Source organism: Astatotilapia calliptera, chromosome 23 (assembly GCF_964374335.1).
Source record: "Astatotilapia calliptera chromosome 23, fAstCal68.1, whole genome shotgun sequence".
NCBI lineage: Eukaryota > Metazoa > Chordata > Actinopteri > Cichliformes > Cichlidae > Astatotilapia > Astatotilapia calliptera.
The window spans coordinates 16,424,755-16,447,956 of NC_137443.1; the positions used below are offsets into that span (position 1 = coordinate 16,424,755).

General features: G+C 39.2%; 1 protein-coding gene across 1 annotated transcript in view; it reads right to left on the reverse strand.

The window, feature by feature from the left end:
• The window catches only part of naaladl2 (N-acetylated alpha-linked acidic dipeptidase like 2), a 480,620-nt gene that overhangs the window by 77,710 nt on the left and 379,708 nt on the right, over window positions 1-23,202 (reverse strand). The window contains exon 15 of the mRNA XM_080297617.1: window positions 8,946-9,035. Within this exon, the coding sequence (XP_080153743.1) occupies window positions 8,946-9,035 (90 nt within the window). The remainder of the gene's footprint in view (window positions 1-8,945; window positions 9,036-23,202) is intronic.

The following is a 23,202-nucleotide window of genomic DNA, read 5'->3' on the forward strand; positions in this document are numbered from 1 at the left end:
CTTTGATAAGATAACAGCACTTGATGCTCTGGATGTTAGCGAAGACTTGCACTGAAAACATTTTGCAGGCCTGTAACAACATTAACGGCTCACTTAATTTACATGGAAAGCACATCACTGCCTTCAGCAGCATTTAACAACCTTGCCCTCAGTTTGTGGACATACTTTTTTTCTCTGTGGTTAAGATTAAGTTAGATTTAGGAAAACAAATCCACATGGTCAGATGTGGGAAATCAACATTTTTTTAAGAATTCACAGGAAAGCGTTGCTAACCGCAGCGATTATTAAGATCCAAAACAAAACTGGGTTGAAGTGTTTAAAGTGCAAGGATTAAAATGGCCGAGTAAACATTTTCTTTTCTTGAGGCAAACATCACATTTCTATTTACACTTTTATACCTACTGCACATGTAAAGTATATGGCTGTTTGACGCAAACCTAGCACTGTGCAGCAGGGACCTGCTACATGTCCTTGGCCTGATCAACGCCTGCCATGCTTTGCCAACTCAGAGGACTCCAGCTTGTATACAAGACCACGTTTAAAAAATGTGCTACTCTGAGAGCACTGCACACTTAGAGGCCAAGGGAGGCAGAGGAGAGAAAGAACAAAGAAAGTGAAAGATGCATTCTGTTGCCACCTGCCACCCTCAGCCCTTCCAACCAAGCTGTGTCCAAAACCGCACTTGACAAATGAGTTCAGGGACACAGAGCATAGGCAAAGTCCCTGAGCTACAACACTAACAATGCACATGCACCATTCCATAGAGAGTCAGGAGGTGGTTCGGTGTTGCTGTGAGGATAAAACAGAGAGAATGATACACAGAGAAAGACGATAAAACACTGATGCAATAAGAAGAGAGAAAGAAAAAATACATATTCATATCTGCAATTGTTAAACAGAAGAACATGACACATACAAACGTTCATTTTCTCATTTTGTGACACCAGCTCAACCTACTGCATTGTAGTGAGACTGTATATCAGATGTATATCAGCTAATGTCCAAGACGTGTTGTTGCCATGAGCTATTTTTCTGTCTTCATTCAACCCTATTCTCTTTTAGAGCCACTCAATTTTAAGGATTGAATGTTCATTCTGACTGAACTCTATGATTTTAAGGAATAATTAATTCTATTTGAAGCAAATACAAATTCTGCCCTGTCACACTGGAGTGGAAAGTGAGCTCATTTGTCTTTTAGCCATCTATCTTTGGGCACACTTAGGATTCTGCCTTAAAATGACCCCAGCTTTCTTTTAAGTATTTTTGGGGAGTGCTTTCTTAAAAGGAAAGCTAGGAGAGAGAAGAAAGAGAGAGAGAGAGAGAGAGAGCACTGGGAAGACGCACAGCAAATGGCCATGAGCAAATTCAAACCCAGGCATCTGCAATAGCCTTATAACATATGAGGTGTCTGTTCAACCCAGTGAGCTAAACTAGCACCCTGACCCCAGCTTTCTGAAGTCATATTATTGCTGTAAGTAATTTGTTTTGTCCTGAGATGACTTGCTATTTGCTGGTGCAATGCACTAATGTCCTCACAGGCATAATCTTATTTGTTCTGCTGTATGATGGTGACAAAACAAGAGAAACGATTAGGATTATCTTGAGATTTCTGTTGATTTGATTTTCAGCCGAGTGACCATTTTTTGTGTGTGCTTCACAATGTTGAAGGACATGTGATTTATTTAACTAACAATAAGTAAATAAATTGATCAGAATATTTGACATAGACAACATGCAGGTATTACTATTAGTAGAATCAGTTGGCACAAAAACTAAGTATGTTTTTTTGTTATTAAAAACTTTGTTCATTATAACTACAAGATATGCAAAAGTGTTTGTGTCTCCATGTCTCTTGCAGACTTGCTGACATTTCGGAAAACACACACACACACACACACACACACACACACACACACACACACACACACACACACACACACACACACACACACACACACACACACACACACACACACACACACACTTTCCTGTTCCCTATACTCAAAAGGACATTACAGTGATATACATTCTTTTCCTGGTAACTTACCATATCTGTAACGTGTGCTCATCCTAACCTCGTCTTGTATGTTTTCACCCATATTTGAATGATTTTGTTCATAAAGACTTTGACCCGATGAGGGGCGTTTGGTCACCACAATGGCTTCATTTCTTCACAACATAAGTCCAGGCACACAAACATACACACAAGTCCAAAAGAGGTCACAGACTTCTCTGCCTTTCTGTATTCCTCTCCCAGTCTGAATATTTAACATGGAGAATAACATCTCTGCCTCCTCCTATTTGCCCTTCATGATGACATGTTGTGTCAGTGTACTTTTGGCCTTCTCTCCCTCTCTTCCCCTCTCTCTCTCTCTCCCTTCATTTTACAACCTGCACAAATAACATCTGGCACTTTGCCTGATCTCCAAGGATGTGATGATTAAGGCCAAATGACAGCGCTATTTCTCCTCCGCCCACCATGGCTGCAACCTTCCTCATAGACACGGACGAGCTTTGCCAGAGATTACAGGACTCATCTGTAAATAAAAACTTTTTTTTTCTGTCTATGTGATAAAAAATAAAGGGTAAGTACGAAACAAACCTGAATGTTCGGCATGAATTGTCAGCTGGGAAGATTTCTTTCTCTAAATGTCTGAAAACACAGGGCAGAGATATCCACTCCAGGGTTTAAACCACTGATGTGCCCAAATATTTGACCATTTGATTGTTGCTCACTGGGTAGGTGAGTCACTGGGTTTCAAAGACCTTTAACATTTCTTTTCTTCATATAAGCACTTAAAAAAATCTTGTCTGTCCATCTAAAATGCAGAAAACTGCAATACTCCTACTTTAGATTTTCTGTGTGTGTACAATTGTCCTCACACCCTCCTTTTGTTACAACCATGAAGTGCAACCTAACCGTTTGTCATTCTTAAAAGCACATTAGATGTGACCCTTTTCCTCCCGGAACATCACCGCCTAAATTTAACTGGCATACTGGTTGAATCATTTAGGATAACTGCACACAAGTGTGCAGCATTTTAAAGGTATAATTACAAGCTTAACAATTTACGTGACTGTGCAAAAAACTTAAAAAAACATTTCCAGTAGTACAGGCGAGGAAAGCGGTTAGGGCAAATTGGCCAGGATGAGTTGATTGAGAAAGCGAGCGTAATTACAACTGCTGGTTTTAAAGACAACTGGAGAACTTCAAGTAATAGAAGTGGACGTTATAAAAAACATTTAAAGCTACATTGTGACATCATTTATTGTAGGAGGCTGAAACTAAAGCAGAGAAAGGTCAAATCTGACCACTGGAACTAAAAACTAGCAAACAGGATGATAATAATAATAATAATAATAATAATAATAATAATAATAATAATAATAATGGATTGCATTTATATAGCGCTTTTCGAGGCCCTCAAAGCGCTTTACAATTCCACTATTCACTCACTCTCTGGTGGAGGCAAACCACAGTTGTAGCCACAGCTGTCCTGGGGCAGACTGACAGAAGCGAGGATGCCATATCGCACCATCTGGCCATCACCTGTAAGTGAAGTGTCTTGCCCAAGGACACAACGACCAAGACAGACAGAGCTAGGGATCAAACCAGCAACCTTCCGGTTACAAGATGAGCTTCCCAATCCCCTGAACCACGGTCGCCCTGTAATATAGTGGAAAGTGATAGCGGAAACAAGCATGTGGGAAGGCAGTAAAACATGCTTAAGCGACATGTGGATCACTTTTCCTAACCCAAACCTCAACTTGTTTTCTCCTCCAGGTCATCTTACCATCAGCCTTCCTCTCCAAAAAGTGGGGAATGAGTAAGCTAGGAAACATTTGGCATATGTGTTATCTCCCCTGCCAGTGGAGCACATCAGTCATCAAACACAGTTATGCTACTGTCACAATGTCAAACTTCATTTTCAAGCATGCGGTCTACATGTGAAATGGTTTGTAAAGTTCTATACTTCCACTGACTTTACAACCTCGCATCATTGTGTTATGCAGTGTTATACATCTAAAAAAACATTCAGCTGTCAGTGTGTAAGTTCATTTCCTCTCAGTGTATCTCATTGCCTCGAGTTTCTCTAAGAAAAATGTTTCTGGGACACCTGGTCTTAGCGGTAGGAAGCATACAGAACAATGCGAGACCTAGAAAGCTCTGCTGCTCAGTGAAAGACATAAATTAACACTTAATAAAAGCCGATCTGTGACCTTTTCCATTGTGTTTGCAAAAGTACAGTAACTCACATGAGAGAGTACTTATTTAGTCGTTATAAAGTGAAACTTATTGACCCAAGCCAGTATCTGTGTCAACCCACAACTGTGGATAAAGTTGGAGGTGATATGAAGCATGCTGCAATACCGTGAAACACGCCGAACCACAAGAATGACCTGCCATTATTGTTTGGTATTTGTTTTTAAGGTCAGTAAGTTTCCACCGTTTTTGTCCAGATGAATGGAAGAGGTGCTGTTGAATGAAAATCAAGGGAGAAAAATGAGCTGCCAACCAGGTGCTTTTTAGGCGAGCAATCACCATCCAGCAGGGATGGGATGGACATGAAGGTCACCTGCACTGTGAACAATGACACCTTACGCTGCCGGTACACACACATGCACAAATGACCACACACTCACCATTCAAACCTGTTTTGCTTACATTTGAGCTGAATTTAGATAATGCAGTATCAACTGTTGGCAGTTAAATAACTGCAGAAATAGAGTTCCAGCTTTTTGAAAGCATAAAAAGAATGAAAAAAGACAAAATTGCATTCAGTCTTTTTGCGTTTAAGCTTTATGTTAATCTCTCTGTCATACAATGATTCTCTGGTGTCCCTTTCCATCATAGAAATCGCAGCTGTGTATGGTTTTAAATGGACAATAATTCATTTCATCATTTATCATTATACTAACTGGGGCACTGTGGTTGTTATGCTTTTGTGAAATGAAAGAAGAAAATGAGCTGTAGTTGCTTTTTTTCTTCTTCTTCTTTTTTAGAAGACTTCTATTACCCAGGAGCTGCAGGAAATAATTAGTAATAAATAGTCAGTAATAAACTTAACTCATAAATCTAGATATAATTTCCAGGCACACACATCTGGTAATCCGTTTATGGCAATCCCCATTGAGACACAGCATTGCACCAGGTTTTTCTGTCTGCGTGCGATTTCCACATCAAGCTTTACACTGTGACAATAAACACAGTCAAGACAAATAATCATAAAATAATCAACCTATGTAAATGCCAGTGATTTCAGTTATTTGTCTGCTTCTATCTGGTTCCATCTCCACTCTCTGCATCAAAGAATAAAAATGTCTTTTGTTTACAGAGAACAAACCTACACAGGAGTAGGACGAGCTACTACAGTTCTGCCAGGGTGGTACTTGTAAACTAAGTGTAATTTCTCACATATGAGGTGCCAAGGTAGGGACATAACAAAATGAAGTGTCTTCATTTAGAGCTGGGCTCCATAAAAGATAATGAAAATGTCACTGTGCCTTATGTAATTTGTATGCTGTGACAGCTTACCACAGCGGTGATAGCTATGGTAAGCTGGTGGCATTTATAAGCAATGAGAGTGTTCCTCCTAACAGCAAGGGCTATTTTAAAAAGGTCCTGTTAGCTGAGATGGAAATCCTAATTTGGCAACATCTTATATAAGCAGTGTGAATTTATTCTGACTTTTACAGAGGTGTCATTGTAGAGGAAAAAATATGTCACAACTATAGCAAAAGAACAAGAAAGGAAGGCTGCAATCACAAGGGATGGCTGTGGATAAACATGCAGTGCATTTAACCTCAAGTTGCCTTTTTTACTTCCCTGAAACACCTTACAAGTTTTCTGGCAAGCTGCCCTGAATGTGCATATTTTCAAAGATGTGAAACCACATCTCTGCTTTTGCTTTTTTCTTCAGAGTCAGGGCTTCATTAGATCTGCTGTACTGAGGAACTGAACATAAAGTGATTGTTCCTGCAAAGCCTGCTCATCTCCAGTAAATATCAATAGATGCTGGGCATTGACTGTTGCAGCTAAAATGGATTGTGACTTTTTATGCTTTACTTAGCTAATGACCCTGCTAATTTCATTTGCTACACCAGCTAAGTGACTGACAGCAGCTGGCTTTGCAGCTGCCTAGCAACAGCAGAAGCCTGGTACCAGTTTTCCTGCATCAGGGGTGTCCAAACTTTTTTCACTGAGGGCCACATACATAAAAATATAGGAGGGGCTGGGCCACTTACAAGAAATTAGGTATATAATCTTAACTTTAGTGTATTAAAGTTAGAAAAATCACTTAAAAGTGGCTGAATATGTTATATTGTTGAATATAATTAAAGACAAAACTACTTTCATCACAGCTTTCCATAAATGGATCTTTATTGACTTATTCAGAAAAAGCTTTGGTAGCTCATTCTCAGAACAGCAGCCTCAGATTTCTTCTTAGACAGAAGATTTACAGTACAGCGAAAAAACAGGGGAAAATGGGACAGGTACATTTCAAGTTTGTTATTTAAGTTATTAGGCTTAGCAACACTATTAACGTTGTTTGAAACCGTTATCAACATTAACAGACTGAACTGGACTTAATAACAGGAGTCCATATAATCTTAGTAAATTATTCTGGTGAGTATCAGCTGCGCTGGGTATGTAAATCGGGCCATCCAGCCGCGGTGATGATCGCCACTCGTGCTAAAAATCCGGACAAATGTCACTTGATCAAGGAGCAAATCTGCATCAGATGAGATCAGCTGACTTCTTTGCGTCTGCGTGCGCTGTGCACAGCGGCGTGTACTCTGTGTGTTAACAAGAAAAACGCATATAAGAAAGTGGTGCGCAAAAGCAGGGTAGTGACAGAATTGATGCGCATTATTGATATTTGAAGCATGTGTACCTGCACATTAACACACGGGTACGGTGGAATATATTTTTTACTCACCTAAAGCGCTCGTGCTCTCGTCCACTCCCCGCAAAAAATTAGCAGCTTTGCGGTGTCTGTGGCATCGGTGCTCTCATCGCATGCGATGGAGTAAAAATCAAAAGCACAGCTTTATCAGACAGTTGCAGTTTAATGTTGGCCGACGAGTCTTCAATGCATCGCACAACTGTATCTGTGGACATGCTGACGTTGTTGAAGTCCTGCACTTTTTCCACATTATTTCGGTGACTTTAACGAGGCCGTGTTTTATGAGGTCTCCATCTGAAAAAGGCTTGCCATGTCTTGCGATGAGTTGGTCGACCTCATAGCTGGCTATTGGAGCCTTTTCCTGGACCTTTTGAGCACGAAAAAAATACTGTTGCTGACCCTGCAGGACAGCTACCATTTGCTTTAATTTCTGCTCTCGCTCAGCACCAGTGTAGGATGCATAGGCCTGATGTTTGGTTTCATAATGGCGTCGTACATTATACTTTCATAACCGCCACAGTTTCAGTGCAGATCAAACAGACACACGTCCCCTTGAATTCTCTGAAGAAATATTCACTCTCCCAACGTGTCTGAAATTTTCTGCATTCACTTTCTACCTTTCGCTTCTTTGGTTCTGCCATGTTTAGTAACTTGGGGTAAATTTCTTCTGTGATTGTCCTTTTTGGTGGAGCAACTGCCTTGATCAACAGAAGCTCCCCCTGGTGTTAAAACTAAGAAGTGCAATACGCTCAAGCAAAAGTTGAAGTGCGGACAATATTCTATTCTATTTATAAAATTACTGGCGGGCCAATTAAAAATGGATCGCGGGCCGGAGTTCGGACACCCCTGTCCTGCATGTATGATGCACCACCCGTTTCGAAGCATAGCAGATATCAGATTCTGTAATGCAACGCTAAAGACTTTAAAGTAGAATGGGCTAATTATCAAAATGAGTTAGTCCTCCAACAGACTGGCACCATGTCCAGGGTATATCCCGCCTCTCAACCTGCTGCACCTTGAGGACGGCCTGGGATAGGCTTTAGCCTACACCACAACAATGAACTAGACAAGTGAAAAACAAATGTGTAGTTGGATTATCAAATTTAACATTAATTTACATTATTATAAATAACAAATTTTTGCAAAATGACCCAGTTTGTTCTTTCCAACTGCAAAAGTTGTCCAATCCAATTAAACCTTCCTTACAAAGCAAGCAATACTGATAAGGTTATTGCAGTAATAATAATAAGAATGTTTGTGTTTTTGTTAATAAAATGATATTTGACTGACAACTATTTTGATTGGGAGAATCTTGTGAACAGAAAGCCACACAGCATGTATATACACATGAAGGATGTCTCATTTGTTGCATGGTGAACTGGCTTGTCTGGACTGTCACAGGCATCAGCAGCCAGCATTATAACCCTGTGGTGCAGCTCGCTTATTGTCTGTCACTTGGTATATGTCTACAATTTGAGTCTGTTTTCTCTCCTCTTACAAGTGAGATTGTTTTGTTGCCTTTTGTTTTGGCTCTATTTGATTAAAGGATTAAACTATTTTTCCATAACGCTTAGACATTGAGTAAAAGTTGTTATCCCAGGTTCATTCAACACAGACAAGCTTACAGTGTAGTATTTTAGCAATTTCTGATGGAAGAGATAATCTCATTTGGGACAAGAAAGTTTAAACCACATTTATGGCATGGGCTTTCTTCAGCAGTGCACTCAGTGATATCAAACTATACACTCCTTTACATAGGGTTCTACCTTTCAGATTTTATGCTCTGTTTACCAACATTCCTAACCAAGCACTTCCCAAGTCAGGATAAACCATGAACGTATATGCTTTTTCATTTTTTTTCCAACTGGAAGAACTTTGTATTCTTTACATTTGTCTCCTAATTTTGTCAAAATTCGCAGCGTAGAAAATAGCATATGTAGCACAGATGTCCCAAATCAACAGATCCTGCCTTACATGGTAAAGTCGTCATAACAATCGCAATTCTTGCTAGAATTAGAAATAATTACATGGTCCTACCTTAGCAATGGTCTCATGGAACTTGAAAAGTGGGTCCAGGGTTTCTGGTGACTCTGAAGAAAACTGGGCCTCTGACAGAAAACTGGTGGTCTAAAAGAAAAGGGGTGAATAAAAAGAGAAGAAAAAAGTCTTAAATATAAGATGATAAAGTTACTATGTCCCGTTTTTTAAAGTATGAGAAACATTCCATGTTAGTGAGCGACAACAATGATTTGTTTCTCCATAGTATTAAATAATAATAATAAAAAAAGACACCTTTCCCTCCAGTTACTTGTTTTTTTTTTTTTTCATATATTCTAATTTGTTCTCTTCTATTCTAAGCGGGAAAGAGTGGAGTGACCTGTCAAGTTTTTGACAGGAAACAACAGTAAATGCTCTCAAGGCCACAGAGCTGCTCAGCTTTTGTGTTGTGGTGTCAAACACACACACACACACACACACACACACACACACACACACACACACACACACACACACACACACACACACACACACACACACACACACACAAACTCACAGGCGGACGGCTACACAAAGTCAACCATGACTACACGCCACCTAAAATTACCTCACTGTCACCTCAGTATACTATGTAACGTCCTCAAAAAACAAAGTACCTCACTGTGACTTCAAAGTCATTGTGCTGTCTTTGTAGAAGTTTCTTTCTTTCCGTCTTTTTTCCTTCTTTTTTTTCAAATAGAGTCAAACCAAACAGAGAGTTCATGATATCAGAAGTTCAAACACGGCACACTGCAGCAGTCTTGAACATCCTATTAGTTTTTATTTCATCCAGTTTTGACCGGTGTCAATGCTTTCAACAGGAAAAGTAAGTGTTACTTTTCAGTTATTTCTCCATGATAGTACAGGATATTTATATTATTATCATGCTATGAACAGGATATTTTATCTCCACATAAAATAGCATTTTTTCCTTCTCTGTTCTCAACATTGTTGCAATTGCTGGCACCACAAACCTGCAAACTGTCAGGTCTTCTTCTTTTCTCTGTTTGCCTTTCCCTCACAACGAAGGGTCAAAGCAGGTGGCTGCCCTCCATGAGCCTAGTTATGTTGGTGGTTTTGCTGCTTTTTCTCTTCTCGCCTGACTGTCACTAAGAGTTATCTCGTATGTGAGCACTTTGTTTTTTCTAGCCCCATCACTAAACAAGTAAAACTGATACTGATTCTGCAGAAGCTTTTCATTTAGATATATATCTGTATATATATATATATATACCTTTGCCTTATGTGATTTTGTTTAGGCAAAGTTTGTGTTTATCGTAAACATCACTCATTTATTCAACTAAAATGAGTGAAAATTGCAGATAAAAAATGAAAAAGGTACAATATGATCTGTGGGTACAGACATTTACATCCAGTTATATTTATCTTCACTAATTTCTCACTCATTTGCACTTATAGAATCTACTCTTTAGCATTTCAATAATATGGCCTGTTGTGATGTACACTCTCCGGGAATTCTGTGCTTTTGTTTTGCTGAGTGAATTTTTTGTTGTAGTAGTTTGCTACTTAGCACTAATTAGCAGGTATCTGTGTCTGTAAGATGCATCCATATGGGTGTATCTTGCTAACCAAGTTCGGTAGCAGAGGCTGATGACTGATAATGGTAACCTCTTGTTAAAAATCAAGATGGCAATGGTGAAGAACATTCAGGGGTTTTGGCTTCAAAATGCATTTAAAACTCAAGGATGACTTCATGGTAGTTAAGCCTATCTTTTGGTAAAATGTAACAAATGCACCATTTACAAATGTAAATCAAGCTTTCAGAGTTCGGTTTAAACTTGTAGGATGCTGTACAACATTATGATGGACTGGAACAAACGCTCAGAAGTGCATGACTCATCAGGCACCCTCAGGATACTGGAACAAAAGCAAATGTTAAAGGGAAAAAAAAGTTGAATTCCCCTTAGATGATGGGGTGAAACTGGCAATGCACTTAACTAGTCAATATAGCAGCCACGGTGAGTACACAGGGAATAGAAGTTTTACTTAACAGTTTGCATATTTATGCATTCCAAGAAGAAACAAGGAGAAAGTTTTCATCAAACCCTGTGTGCTGCCTCTGAATAAATATGTGAATTATTGAACGCAGCATCTGCCTCAAAATATGCCCCTGTTGTTGATGTCAAGTTGCATATGTGCAGAGTTCCCCCAAAAGAATCCTCACCTCCTGCATTCAGAGGAGAAGAATTAAAATGAAATGCACGGATACAGCTGTTGTGCCCTCGCACAAAGACATGGATTCAAGAGGTATTTGAGCCCCGTGGATATCTGTAGCTGTCACTCTCTGTGGTCAGACTGCTTTTTTCTGAAACTTTTGATGGGGACTTGCTGTCATGATGAAGATAACACCACACACACCTACGCGGACACACACTGTGTTAATTAATTTCCCCATTTAAATGAATTATTCCCTGTAATCACAAAGCTGCATGTTGTTGTGTTGCTCAGTTAATATTTTGCTTTTAGACATTTTTCACAAGCACCATTTCCCATAAGCATTAGTGCGTCACATGTTAACAGATGGAAGAATTAGCAGATGGCTTGTATTCAAAGACTGATAAGCAAGACATCCGAACAAAGAAGTTAAGAGAAGTCAAAGGTCAAAAAATGCCAATGAATATGGAAAAAAATGAAACACAGAAAAGAAACATAAGCAGGTTTGTCCTGCTGATCGAGCTTGTGAATACAGGTTGAATAGTTTTTATAAAAACATAAATATTTTATAGAAATAATTCGAATTAAACACTGTAGTCACTTTCGTATAGCATTTCTAACAAGCACTATGCGGTGCTTTATGTCAGATTGACATATTTTCTCTGGGTTTCATGGGTTCAGGATGGTGGGGTTATGGAGAACTGAAGCTGTTAAACCAGAAGAAAATGGCCAGGCTCAAAGATTCCCAAGTGGCATCCACTCTGTACTAAGTGCCCTTTGTATGGCTTATGTACAGCTCACTTTCTTTTACAGTACAGACCCTCTCTGTGCCTCAACACTTAGGTTTGCTCTGACCTTCTCGTGGTGGTTAAAATATTGTAATGCTAAAATGGGTATAATGGGTTGTTATTTATAAAAACATGAGCATTAATCAGCTTGGGTTTGACAACTTCTTAAATATTATATTGATTTGTGCTGAAGGTTACTGCTGGGGTTAAAACAGAGAAAAAAAAAAGCATGAAATCATGAAATGATCAAATCCTCTGCTGGCACAAAACGATGCCTGAACCATACTTTGCCTGAACACACCTACACACACACACACACACACACACACACACACACACACACACACACACACACACACACACACACACACATGTTCAATCAATGTTAGTTTTTCTGAAACACAAAAGGAAGAAAGTGCCTCTTTAGCATGAAGGACAGTGATACCTTTGGATTAAAGGTGTCCTACTCATCAATCAGGAATGTCCTCTATGAAACTAGATGTCCTTGTGACTTAAAAAAATACATTCTGAAATGTCCATTTATTTAAGAATGACTCTCAGCGCTTTCTAATCCTAGTGATAAATGCACATCTTCCATCTATTGCACAGAATAAATCAAATTCCACCAGCATCATCAAGGAGAATTTAAGCTGCACAGGTGTTATCCCCACTGCTCAGACATTCATAAAACAAAAATATTACTTTTGCTAGTGGATCACTTAACTACTGAAACCATTAATATGGCATTGTGGGACTGTTTCTGTCTCTATTATAGTGTGGTGCTACTGTGAAACACGAAAAACAGAAAGTACAAAGCTGTGAAGAAAACAGATCTTACAGTATAATAGTGTCATTATCCATAATGAAGTGCATTATATTGGCGAAAGTATTAACTAATTCGTCCAAATCATCTAATTCAGGTGTTTGAATCACTTCCATGGTCACAGGTATATAAAATCAAGCATCTAGGCATGCAGACTGCTTCTATAAACATTTGTGAAAGAATGGGTCTCAGGAGTGAATTTAGTACAGTACCATGACAGGATGCCACCTGTGCAACACTACTAAATATCCACACTCAACTATTAAATTCAAATTCAAATTTCAAATTCAAATTTTATTTGTCACATACACAGTCATACACAGTACGATATGCAGTGAAATGCTTGGACAACTGCTCGTGACCTAAAGAAAACAAAAAAAGGAAAAGGCTATGAATAAGATAGGAAATAAATATGAAAAATTAAAAAGGGTAAATTTTACTAGGAAGGAATAAAATATAAATTAAGGTTAAAAATGAAATAACTGTACAACACAAATTAGAATGAAGGGTAAATTTAACTGGGAAAGAATAAGATAAAATATATAAATTAAAGTTGAAAAAAAAATAACTGTACAACAAAATACACAGTATAGAACTATATAAGAATGTATGAAGAAATATAAATAAATATATACACAATAACAGCAGCTGTACAAGTATTAACTGGAAATGAAGAATGTAGTGACCAGTGTTGTGCAATCCACATTATGTCTTGTGCAGTGCAAATATGCTTAAAGTGATTTAAGTGATGAAGTGAAAACAATGTCCAGAATGTCCAGTGTGTGTAAGAACTATATGTGTGGGTCAGTACTGTGTGGTGGTGTGATTGAGAGACCGTATCACCTGCGGGAAGAAGCTCCTCCTCAGTCTCTCTGTGTTGGTCTTTAGGGAGCGGAATCGCTTTCCTGACCTCAACAGAGAGAACAGTCTGTTGTTGGGATGGCTGAGGTCCTTCACCATCTTCCTGGCCTTGGTCCAGCACCGCCTGCTGTAGATTGAGTGCAGGTCAGGGAGCTCGGAGCGGATGGTGCGCTCAGCTGATCGCACAACCCTCTGTAGAGCTCGTCTGTCCTGCATGGTGCTGTTCCCGAACCAGGTTAAGATGTTTCCCGTCAGGATGCTCTCTATGGTGCACGAGTAAAAGTTCCTGAGCACCTTGGAGGGCAGTTGGAAGTCCCTCAAGCGTCTGAGGTGGTAGAGACGCTGTCGGGCCTTTTTCACCACGGTGTTGATGTGACAGGACCATGACAGGTCCTGCGTGATGTGAACTCCGAGGTATTTGAAGCTGTCCACTCTCTCCACTGGGCACTCGTTGATGACGGGGGTCTGGTAGTTCCTCTCCTGCTTAGTGCTGAAGTCCACTATCAGCTCCTTTGTCTTACTGACGTTTAGAAGGAGGTTGTTCCTCTGGCATCAGTTCTCCAGATTCCTAATCTCCTTCAGGTAGGCCGTCTCGTTGTTATCAGAGATCAGGCCCACCACGACGGTGTCGTCAGCAAACTTGATGATGGTGGTGGAGCTGGTAGTGGCCACACAGTCATATGTGTACAAAGAGTACAGCAGGGGGCTCAGAACACACCCCTGGGGGGCTCCAGTGCTGAGAGTGGTGGAGGCTGAGACATGTCCGCCCATCCTTACTGCCTGTGGTCTGCCAGTTAGGAAGTTGGAGATCCACTGACACATAGATGAGCTGAGTCCCAGATGCTCCAGCTTGGTGGTGAGTGTGGAGGGAATTATGGTGTTAAATGCAGAGCTGTAGTCTATGAAGAGCATTTTAACATAATTCCCCCTTCTAGTGTCCAAGTGAGTGAGTGATGTGTGGAGGAGATGAGAGATGGCATCGTCTGTGGAACGATTTGGACGGTAAGCGAACTGTAGTGGGTCCAGTGTGTCTGGTAGTGAAGAAATGATGAAGTCTCTGACCAGGCGTTCAAAGCACTTCATCACTACTGAGGTGAGGGCTACAGGGCGATAGTCATTGAGAGAAGCAGGGTGGGGTGTCTTCGGGACAGGAACAATGATGGACTCTTTGAAGCATGTGGGGATCACCAACTGAGATAAAGAGATGTTGAATATCTCAGTGAACACAGGAGCTAGCTGGTATGCGCAGTCTCTGAGGATACGACCTGGGATGCCGTCTGGTCCTGCTGCTTTCCTGGTGTTCACTCTTTTGAAGGCTCTCCTTACTTCATGCTCGGAGATGACGAGCACGTTTCCGGTGCTGGCAGTATCTTCCTGTCTGCAGCCGTTAGTGATATTATAACAAAGTTGACACAACTGGGAAGCACACAGTGGTCACCAACTGCTACAGATGCCCCAAACTTCACGTGGTCGTCATATTAGCTCACGAACAGCGCTTAGAGAGCTTCTTGGAATGTGTTTCCCTGGCTGAGCAGCTGCATCCAAGCCTTACATAACTAAACGCAAGGGGTCAGATGCAGTGCTGTAAAGCACGCCCCGCTGGACTGAGTCGGCCCTTTCCTCTTCAAACATGACAAAATGACCTCTACCCAACAGAACACTTTTGGAATGAATTACAGCAGAGACTGTGAGCCAGCCCTTATTCGAAATCAGTGTGCCAACTTGGTGGAAAGCCTTCCCAGAAGAGTTAAAGCTGTTATAGCTGCAAAGGGTGGGCCCACATCATATTAAACCCAATGAATTAAGTATGGCATGTCACTCAAAGTGATATGTGTGTTAAGGCAGACAAGCAAATACTTTTGGGAATACATACTAAAAAGCAGCTATAACAGTGACAATTTCATTGAAAACGTTACTGGGTTAAATAATTATTTGATCTAATACTGAATTTTTAAGTTTGTGCACTTACAAAGTACAGTAGAAAGAAAGAACAGTATATAATTTGTATTGTAGTTTCATTTTAATGAAGACAGAATAATATAAACACATACGACACACGATAAAACACATTACATAAAAGTTAGAAATTTGAAATTCATTTTTATAAATTAACCCTTGGTCATCCTAGCTATTGGCAATGAAAAAAGAGACCACAGTGCAGGGTGGTAACAAAATTTCACTGTAACACCATATGTGACCATTTAAAAAAAACATTCAGAAAAGGAGGATGTAAGAACCAGAAAACAAAATCAGTTGAAGTTGTCAGATCAAGCATCCAGCAAGATAATACAAAATCAATGGAACAGCAAGAACGGGCAATGGAGGCTTCACTGAAAGCAGCGTGGGTCCAAAAGTAAGCAAACACAAGATAGACAGAGAACTCAAAGTGTGTATGAGTGATGTGATGGAGGCATTGGAGCCAAGTGAAAGGGATAACAAGAGAAACTGAATTTCTAGGACAAAAACATGTTTGACATTGGGAACCATATATGCAAATGCATAAGTCTTCTGCACAACAGGTGACACAAACTTTTAGAGGCATTCATGAGGTAATTTCGTAGCTCTTGCCATGATATTCATTTTCATTTTCAATTTCATTTGAATTTTATTTATAAAGTACCAAATCAGAACAACAGTCTCCTCAAGGCGTTTTATATTGTAAGGTAGACCCTACAATAATACATACAGAGAAAAACCCAACAATCTGACCCCCTATGAGCAAGCACTTTGGTGACAGTGGGAAGGAAAAACTCCCTTTTAACAGGAAGAAACCTCCAGCAGAAACAGGCTTAGGGATTCAGAGGTTAATTGACTGATTAGTTAAACTTACGGTATATTAACACTAGTCTCCCCTCCAAAAATGACAATTTTTGGCCACTTTATTCCTCTGGGGACCAGGGTATAATTTGCCGTTTTTGACTACTTTTCATTGTACCTCTATATTTCACCTTTAAAAACTGTTTATCTTGCCTTGTATTTTCAGCACAACCTCAAATATCTGAAACTGGAGTTATTTTTTTCATTTTGACATACTATATTAGCACAATTGAGCTAAATTCAGAAAAAAATGTTTTTAAATCCGAGTAGAAAAAAGTTATATTTTTTACTGTAAAAACCACAAACATGTTTAACGAATCATTTTCATAACTTGAAATGCAAATAGAAATTGTACCTTCCTAAAAATTATGCACAAAATTTGCAAACAACAAAGTTATATGGTACTATTTACCTAAAAATGCATCCAAGGCCTCAGGCATTTTTTATATAACCATTTAAAACCATTTACAGAACAATCAGGTGGGCTGCATCAAATAAGAAGGCACACAAATTATTTGTGCCACTCCAAAAAAATAGTTTCCGTCCACTATAAGACAGAGGAGAATATCACAGGCCTAAACCCTGCAGGTCTGACAATAGAGGTGTATCAATCCAGTTTTCCATGTGGAGACAACGTTTAGACTGCAATCTGCTTTTGGTGGCTTTTTTTTGGATCAACTGTGACATTCACTAGTATAACCGACACACAAAACAAAACAATGACTACAGTACACACTAACTATAGCCTCCAAACACACTACATGATGATATACTCCCTTACAATAATGGGGCCTTACAAAAAGAGAGTGCTCAAGTGTTTTGGTATCAGATTTTAGGTCTGAAAATAAATGTAAACCTAAAATGTCTGTGCATCTCCTGAAACAATAAAGAGAAGAAAATAGAAGCTGTTTTGTATCCCGATAACCCCACAACTCAATTTCCTCAATGTCAAACTTATGGGCAGAAACAACACATGGACTGACCTTGTATAAGTAAGTGTATGCTTTTTATAGGAGGCTGGAGGTATTCAAACCTGGCATATAACAGGGTTTGCTAGACTTTCTAAAAACTTTAAGAACAAACCAGAGGAAACAATCAGCTCCATGCTTGAGAATGAGTTTCTGCAAAAGCTGAAAAAAATAAAAAATAAAAACTTACTTCAAGGATTTCAGCTTGGAAAAAACAAGCTCTACTGTGCACTGAAAACCCATTTAAAAATCTGCCCTTGGGACACTACAGCTTCTCTGTAAACCGAGTTGATTGAGCTCTATCAAAACCTGGCTCTGCAAGAAGCTCACTTTGACTTTCACTTTCTGGACAAAACGAGGTCCCTGCTTCAGACGTTCCCTGCTTACAGAACATGGCCCCTTTTACATGCTCATCATTTGCTACAACATTCAGCTGCAAATCAGCATTTTCAACGGTGGATACCAAAAGAACACAGCAGACTTCTGCATAGAGACATCAGTGTCCCTGGCTAGCCATTCCTCCTTCTTGCCTATATTCAAGGACTTGATAGCATAAAAAGTGCCATTTCTGTGGTTCGTAATGTAGAGAAATGTCATCAATTCAGTAAATGAACACAAAGGAAAACTGGATAGCCATATTTTTTAGACTGAAGGTATATTAAAAGACAAATAACTGTGTTTCTGTTGGATTTAAACATTGCCCTCCTGTGTCTAAGGCCATCTTTCTCCACTTTATACAAGTACAGCTTTGTGCACAGTTTCCACAGGAGTGTCAGGAGAGTCTGGCAGATCAGACATTATAATTGCTCTTACCAATTTATTCCAGAGATTATGTCTGATAACGATTTTATCTGTTTCCAGAAGTTTGATGTTGCGTAACTATACAGATACAGAATAGCATTTTTATTATATATTCCCCCCCCCCAGTATACACGCAATGGCCACTTCATTAGTCACACCTTGCTAGTAGTGAGTTGAACCCTGTTTGCCTTCAGACCTCTCTTATTTCTTCATCATATGGTTTCAACAAAGTGCTGGATTTTGGTCCATATTGACATGATAGCATTTCTAGAGATTTGCCTCACAACCACAATGAAAGTATCCCATTTCATTACATGTCAAAATAAGTCACCAATGAAATGTATTTACCAAGTATCAGACGCTAACTTTACACAGTCTACTAGTACAATCACTTGTACCTCAAAGTGGTTATAAGATAAATAAGCCATGACTTTAGGAATGAAAAAACAAAAGTATAAAGTTATTTTTCCCCAATATAGCTGTCATGACAGAGACCAATGCTGTTTTTTATAATAAGCTGTAAAAGATTTACTGTAGGAATTAGCATCGATTATGCCTCTACTTTTCATCCATATAGCAGTTTAATTTATTTAACCTAAAAAGAAAAGAAAAAGCACTGGAGAGGTAGTTTTATGTTCATTCAGCTATAAACTCAACCTGAGAAGTATTGCACAGTGTAGATGTTTCTTCAGATATTGTTCCAATTAAATTCTTTGAAAACCCTTTTTTTGACAGTTTTAGTAAACCTTTTACATCATTAAGCCCAACCTAAAAAATAAATAAATAAATAAATAAAGGATCTTTGACACAAACTGAGGCTGACAGTGTTTGAAATAACGAATGTACTGCTTATAATGTTTAGAGAAAGCTCCCATGACAACTGATAAAAGTGAAAGCTGAGGCAACAAAAAGGTTAACTGCTTCAAAACCAGCAAGAAAAAAGACAGATCATTTTCTTCTGAAGTTTCATGCTTTTTTGTAAAATAGAACATCCTTTCTAGAAAGGACGCAACACTATGACAAGAACAAGGTCATGAATAAACTCAATTATAAGTGTGAAGATACATGTGATATGGTCATATCTGGAGTCTAATATGCTACTGGAGAGCCCTGTATCTGAAGAATTACATTTATCTACCAATACAATGGAACGGTGAATATAATTTTCACACACAGGAATAAAAAAAGGTTCCACAAAAAGATTTTCTTAAAGGCAGAACTTTGTGAATCTGAGCATGGCCAGAAAAGTTGTCTAAAGTCTTTGGAGCTAATGTTTCATTTAGCTACCTTGATGAGGTTGGCTATTGTCATGTGGTTGCTCAGCGGCACAATACTACCAGATAGAAAAAAAAATGAGTGGAATTTGGGTAACAAATGTGTGTTTAGGTTTTATACTTTACAAATGTTGGGATCAGCTCCAGTACTTATGCTTCATCTCCTCAGGAAGAAACTCACTCGAAACTTGATGTGGGGACCAAAAAGCATACAAACTGATATTTAGTGACTTCAGTGACTTAGTCATTTCAACTGAAGTAGTGATTTAATACTGCTGCTTGACATACAATAGGGTCATAAATATATTGGAGGGTTACCTAGGCAACCAGAGCCTGGAACGTCCACTAGCAACCAACCGTCAGTGACAGAGTAATTCGCATCAAGGAAATTGCTTCCTACGTGGATAGGGCTTCAGGATTTTGTTACTGTGTAGCCTGTGTTCTCTCATGACATATCTACAGTTACAACCTGTAATGTGAGGCCTCTAGGATGGGATCACTACCTTTACTCTAGCCTGTGTTTACTCTAGTCTGGCTGATAGCTTTTACACTCTACTATGGAGAGACCAATTGCTGTGAAGGAAGTGAAAAACCTTTTATCTCTCTTCTGAAATAGCACACACATAGCTGTTCAGTAATACATGTATAATCCAACGTGAGCTAGACTGTATCTGACTACAGTAACTTAACAACTACTGCCAGTGTGAACTACACAATAGCTTCTGGTATATAATTCATGTTTTGAAAAAATGTTGGTTTCATGTCTGTGTATATGTGTATGAGGAATACCAAGCAAAGCAAACATGTCAAATATTGTTGGGTAGGTGATCTCAAAATGTATTTATTAGTTGTTTCACATGACCTATTGCTATTTATTTAGTTAGTTAGTTTTTAGTGTGCTGTAGTGTGCGCTTATCCACACCAACAAGAATTATCGTGCTGCGATTATTAGCATGTTAACTGCAGAACACAGTAGCTCAAGTTCAGTTAACACAGCCGGTACCTCAATCTGAAAATGCAACTGGTGGTATTTTGTGAAGGTTGCACACCATTTCACACTCACGAGATTAGAAATAAGAGAAAACAAACACTGACTAAAATGGATGTAGCATCTGCTTTACTTCTGAGCAATGCATCTCTCATGCTTTAGTTCTGATGAGTTTGATTGAGAATCTTTAGAAGGGGTTCTGCATATCTGAATCATAGCATATTCATAATATCTGCCAACTCACTGTTATATGACTTTTATTTAGTCTTTACATTTTTAAAAAAAATCTCACCTTTAGCCTTATCATGAGAGTAAGAGGGTATTGTATTGTATTTCAGTATTCTTTTAAGCGTTTTTTTCTCTCCCCATAAAGCTCAAGCGTGTTTATTTTGATCACCACAGCATCTTTGTGAGCTTAATTTTAGACACCAATTACGTATATGTATATATACATAAATACATACATATACACATATACAGTGGGGCAAAAAAGTATTTAGTCAGCCACCGATTGTGCAAGTTCTCCCACTTAAAATGATGACAGAGGTCAGTAATTTGCACCAGAGGTACACTTCAACTGTGAGAGACAGAATGTGAAAAAAAAATCCAGGAATTCACATGGTAGGATTTGTAAAGAATTTATTCGTAAATTAGGGTGGAAAATAAGTATTTGGTCACCTCAAACAAGGAAAATCTCTGGCTCTCACAGACCTGTAACGTCTTCTGTAAGAAGCTTTTCTGTCCCCCACTCGTTACCTGTATGAATGGCACCTGTTTGAACTCATCATCTGTATAAAAGACACCTGTCCACAGCCTCAAACAGTCAGACTCCAAACTCCGCCATGGCCAAGACCAAAGAGCTTTCGAAGGACACCAGGAAAAGTATTGTAGACCTGCACCAGACTGGGAAGAGTGAATCTACAATAGGCAAGCAGCTTGGTGTGAAAAAATCAACTGTGGGAGCAATCATCAGAAAATGGAAGACATACAAGACCACTGATAATCTCCCACGATCTGGGGCTCCACGCAAGATCTCATCCCGTGGGGTCAAAATGATCATGAGAACGGTGAGCAAAGATCCCAGAACCACACGGGGGGACCTGGTGAATGACCTGCAGAGAGCTGGGACCAAAGTAACAAAGGTCACCATCAGTAACACACTACAACGGCAGGGAATCAAATCCCGCAGTGCCAGACGTGTTCCGCTGCTGAAGCCAGTGCATGTCCAGGCCCGTCTGAAGTTTGCCAGAGAGCACATGGATGATACAGCAGAGGATTGGGAGAATGTCATGTGGTCAGATGAAACCAAAGTAGAACTTTTTGGTATAAACTCAACTCGTCGTGTTTGGAGGAAGAAGAATAGTGAGTTGCATCCCAAGAACACCATACCTACTGTGAAGCATGGGGGTGGAAACATCATGCTATGGGGCTGTTTTTCTGCCAAGGGGACAGGACGACTGATCCGTGTTAAGGACAGAATGAATGGGGCCATGTATCGTGAAATTTTGAGCCAAAACCTCCTTCCATCAGTGAGAACTTTGAAGATGAAACGAGGCTGGGTCTTCCAACATGACAATGATCCAAAACACACCGCCCGGGCAACAAAGGAGTGGCTCCGTAAGAAGCATTTGAAAGTCCTGGAGTGGCCTAGCCAGTCTCCAGACCTCAACCCCATAGAAAATCTGTGGCGGGAGTTGAAAGTCCGTGTTGCTCGGCGACAGCCCCAAAACATCACTGCTCTCGAGAAGATCTGCATGGAGGAATGGGCCAAAATACCAGCTACTGTGTGTGCAAACCTGGTAAAGACCTATAGTAAACGTTTGACCTCTGTTATTGCCAACAAAGGTTATGTTACAAAGTATTGAGTTGTATTTTTGTTATTGACCAAATACTTATTTTCCACCCTGATTTACGAATAAATTCTTTACAAATCCTACCATGTGGATTCATGGATTTTTTTTTCACATTCTGTCTCTCACAGTTGAAGTGTACCTCTGGTGCAAATTACTGACCTCTGTCATCGTTTTAAGTGGGGGAACTTGCACAATCGGTGGCTGACTAAATACTTTTTTGCCCCACTGTATATATACATATACACATATATATATATATATATATACATATACACATATATATATATATATATATACATATACACATATATATATATGTGTATATATATATGTGTATATATATATATATATATACACATATATATATATATATATATATATATATATATATATATACACATATATATATACACATATATATATATCAAAAAAAGGGCAGTTGGTTCATAGACCTCGAGCCCCTCGTTGAACTTTAGGGCTGTGAAAGTTCAGTAGTGTTAGTAGGGCAGCCAGACTGTTGAGAACAGGTAATACTTTTAAACTGGATTCTGAAATGGACTGAAAAAAGGCCAGTACAGTTGTGATGTGATTATGCCATTTCTTCTGCATTTTGGTCAGCGACAGAATAACAACCTAACAAGTTTAACATACAAAGAATTCCAGTAGTCTAATCAAGAGGTAATAATGGCATGAATTAGTTTTTCCAAGTCAAATGGGAGGAGGTAGACCTTTACTTTACTGAGAAGCCTTAAGCAAAAAAAAGGTTATTTCAACAACAGGTTTAATCAGTTTATCAAGTCAGTCAGTCAAAAATCAGGCCAAAGTTCCTTACAATCAGGTGACAGTCAGAAGGCAACTGACTAATGATGTTATCATCAGTGTTGGGACTAACGCGTTATTAAGTAACGC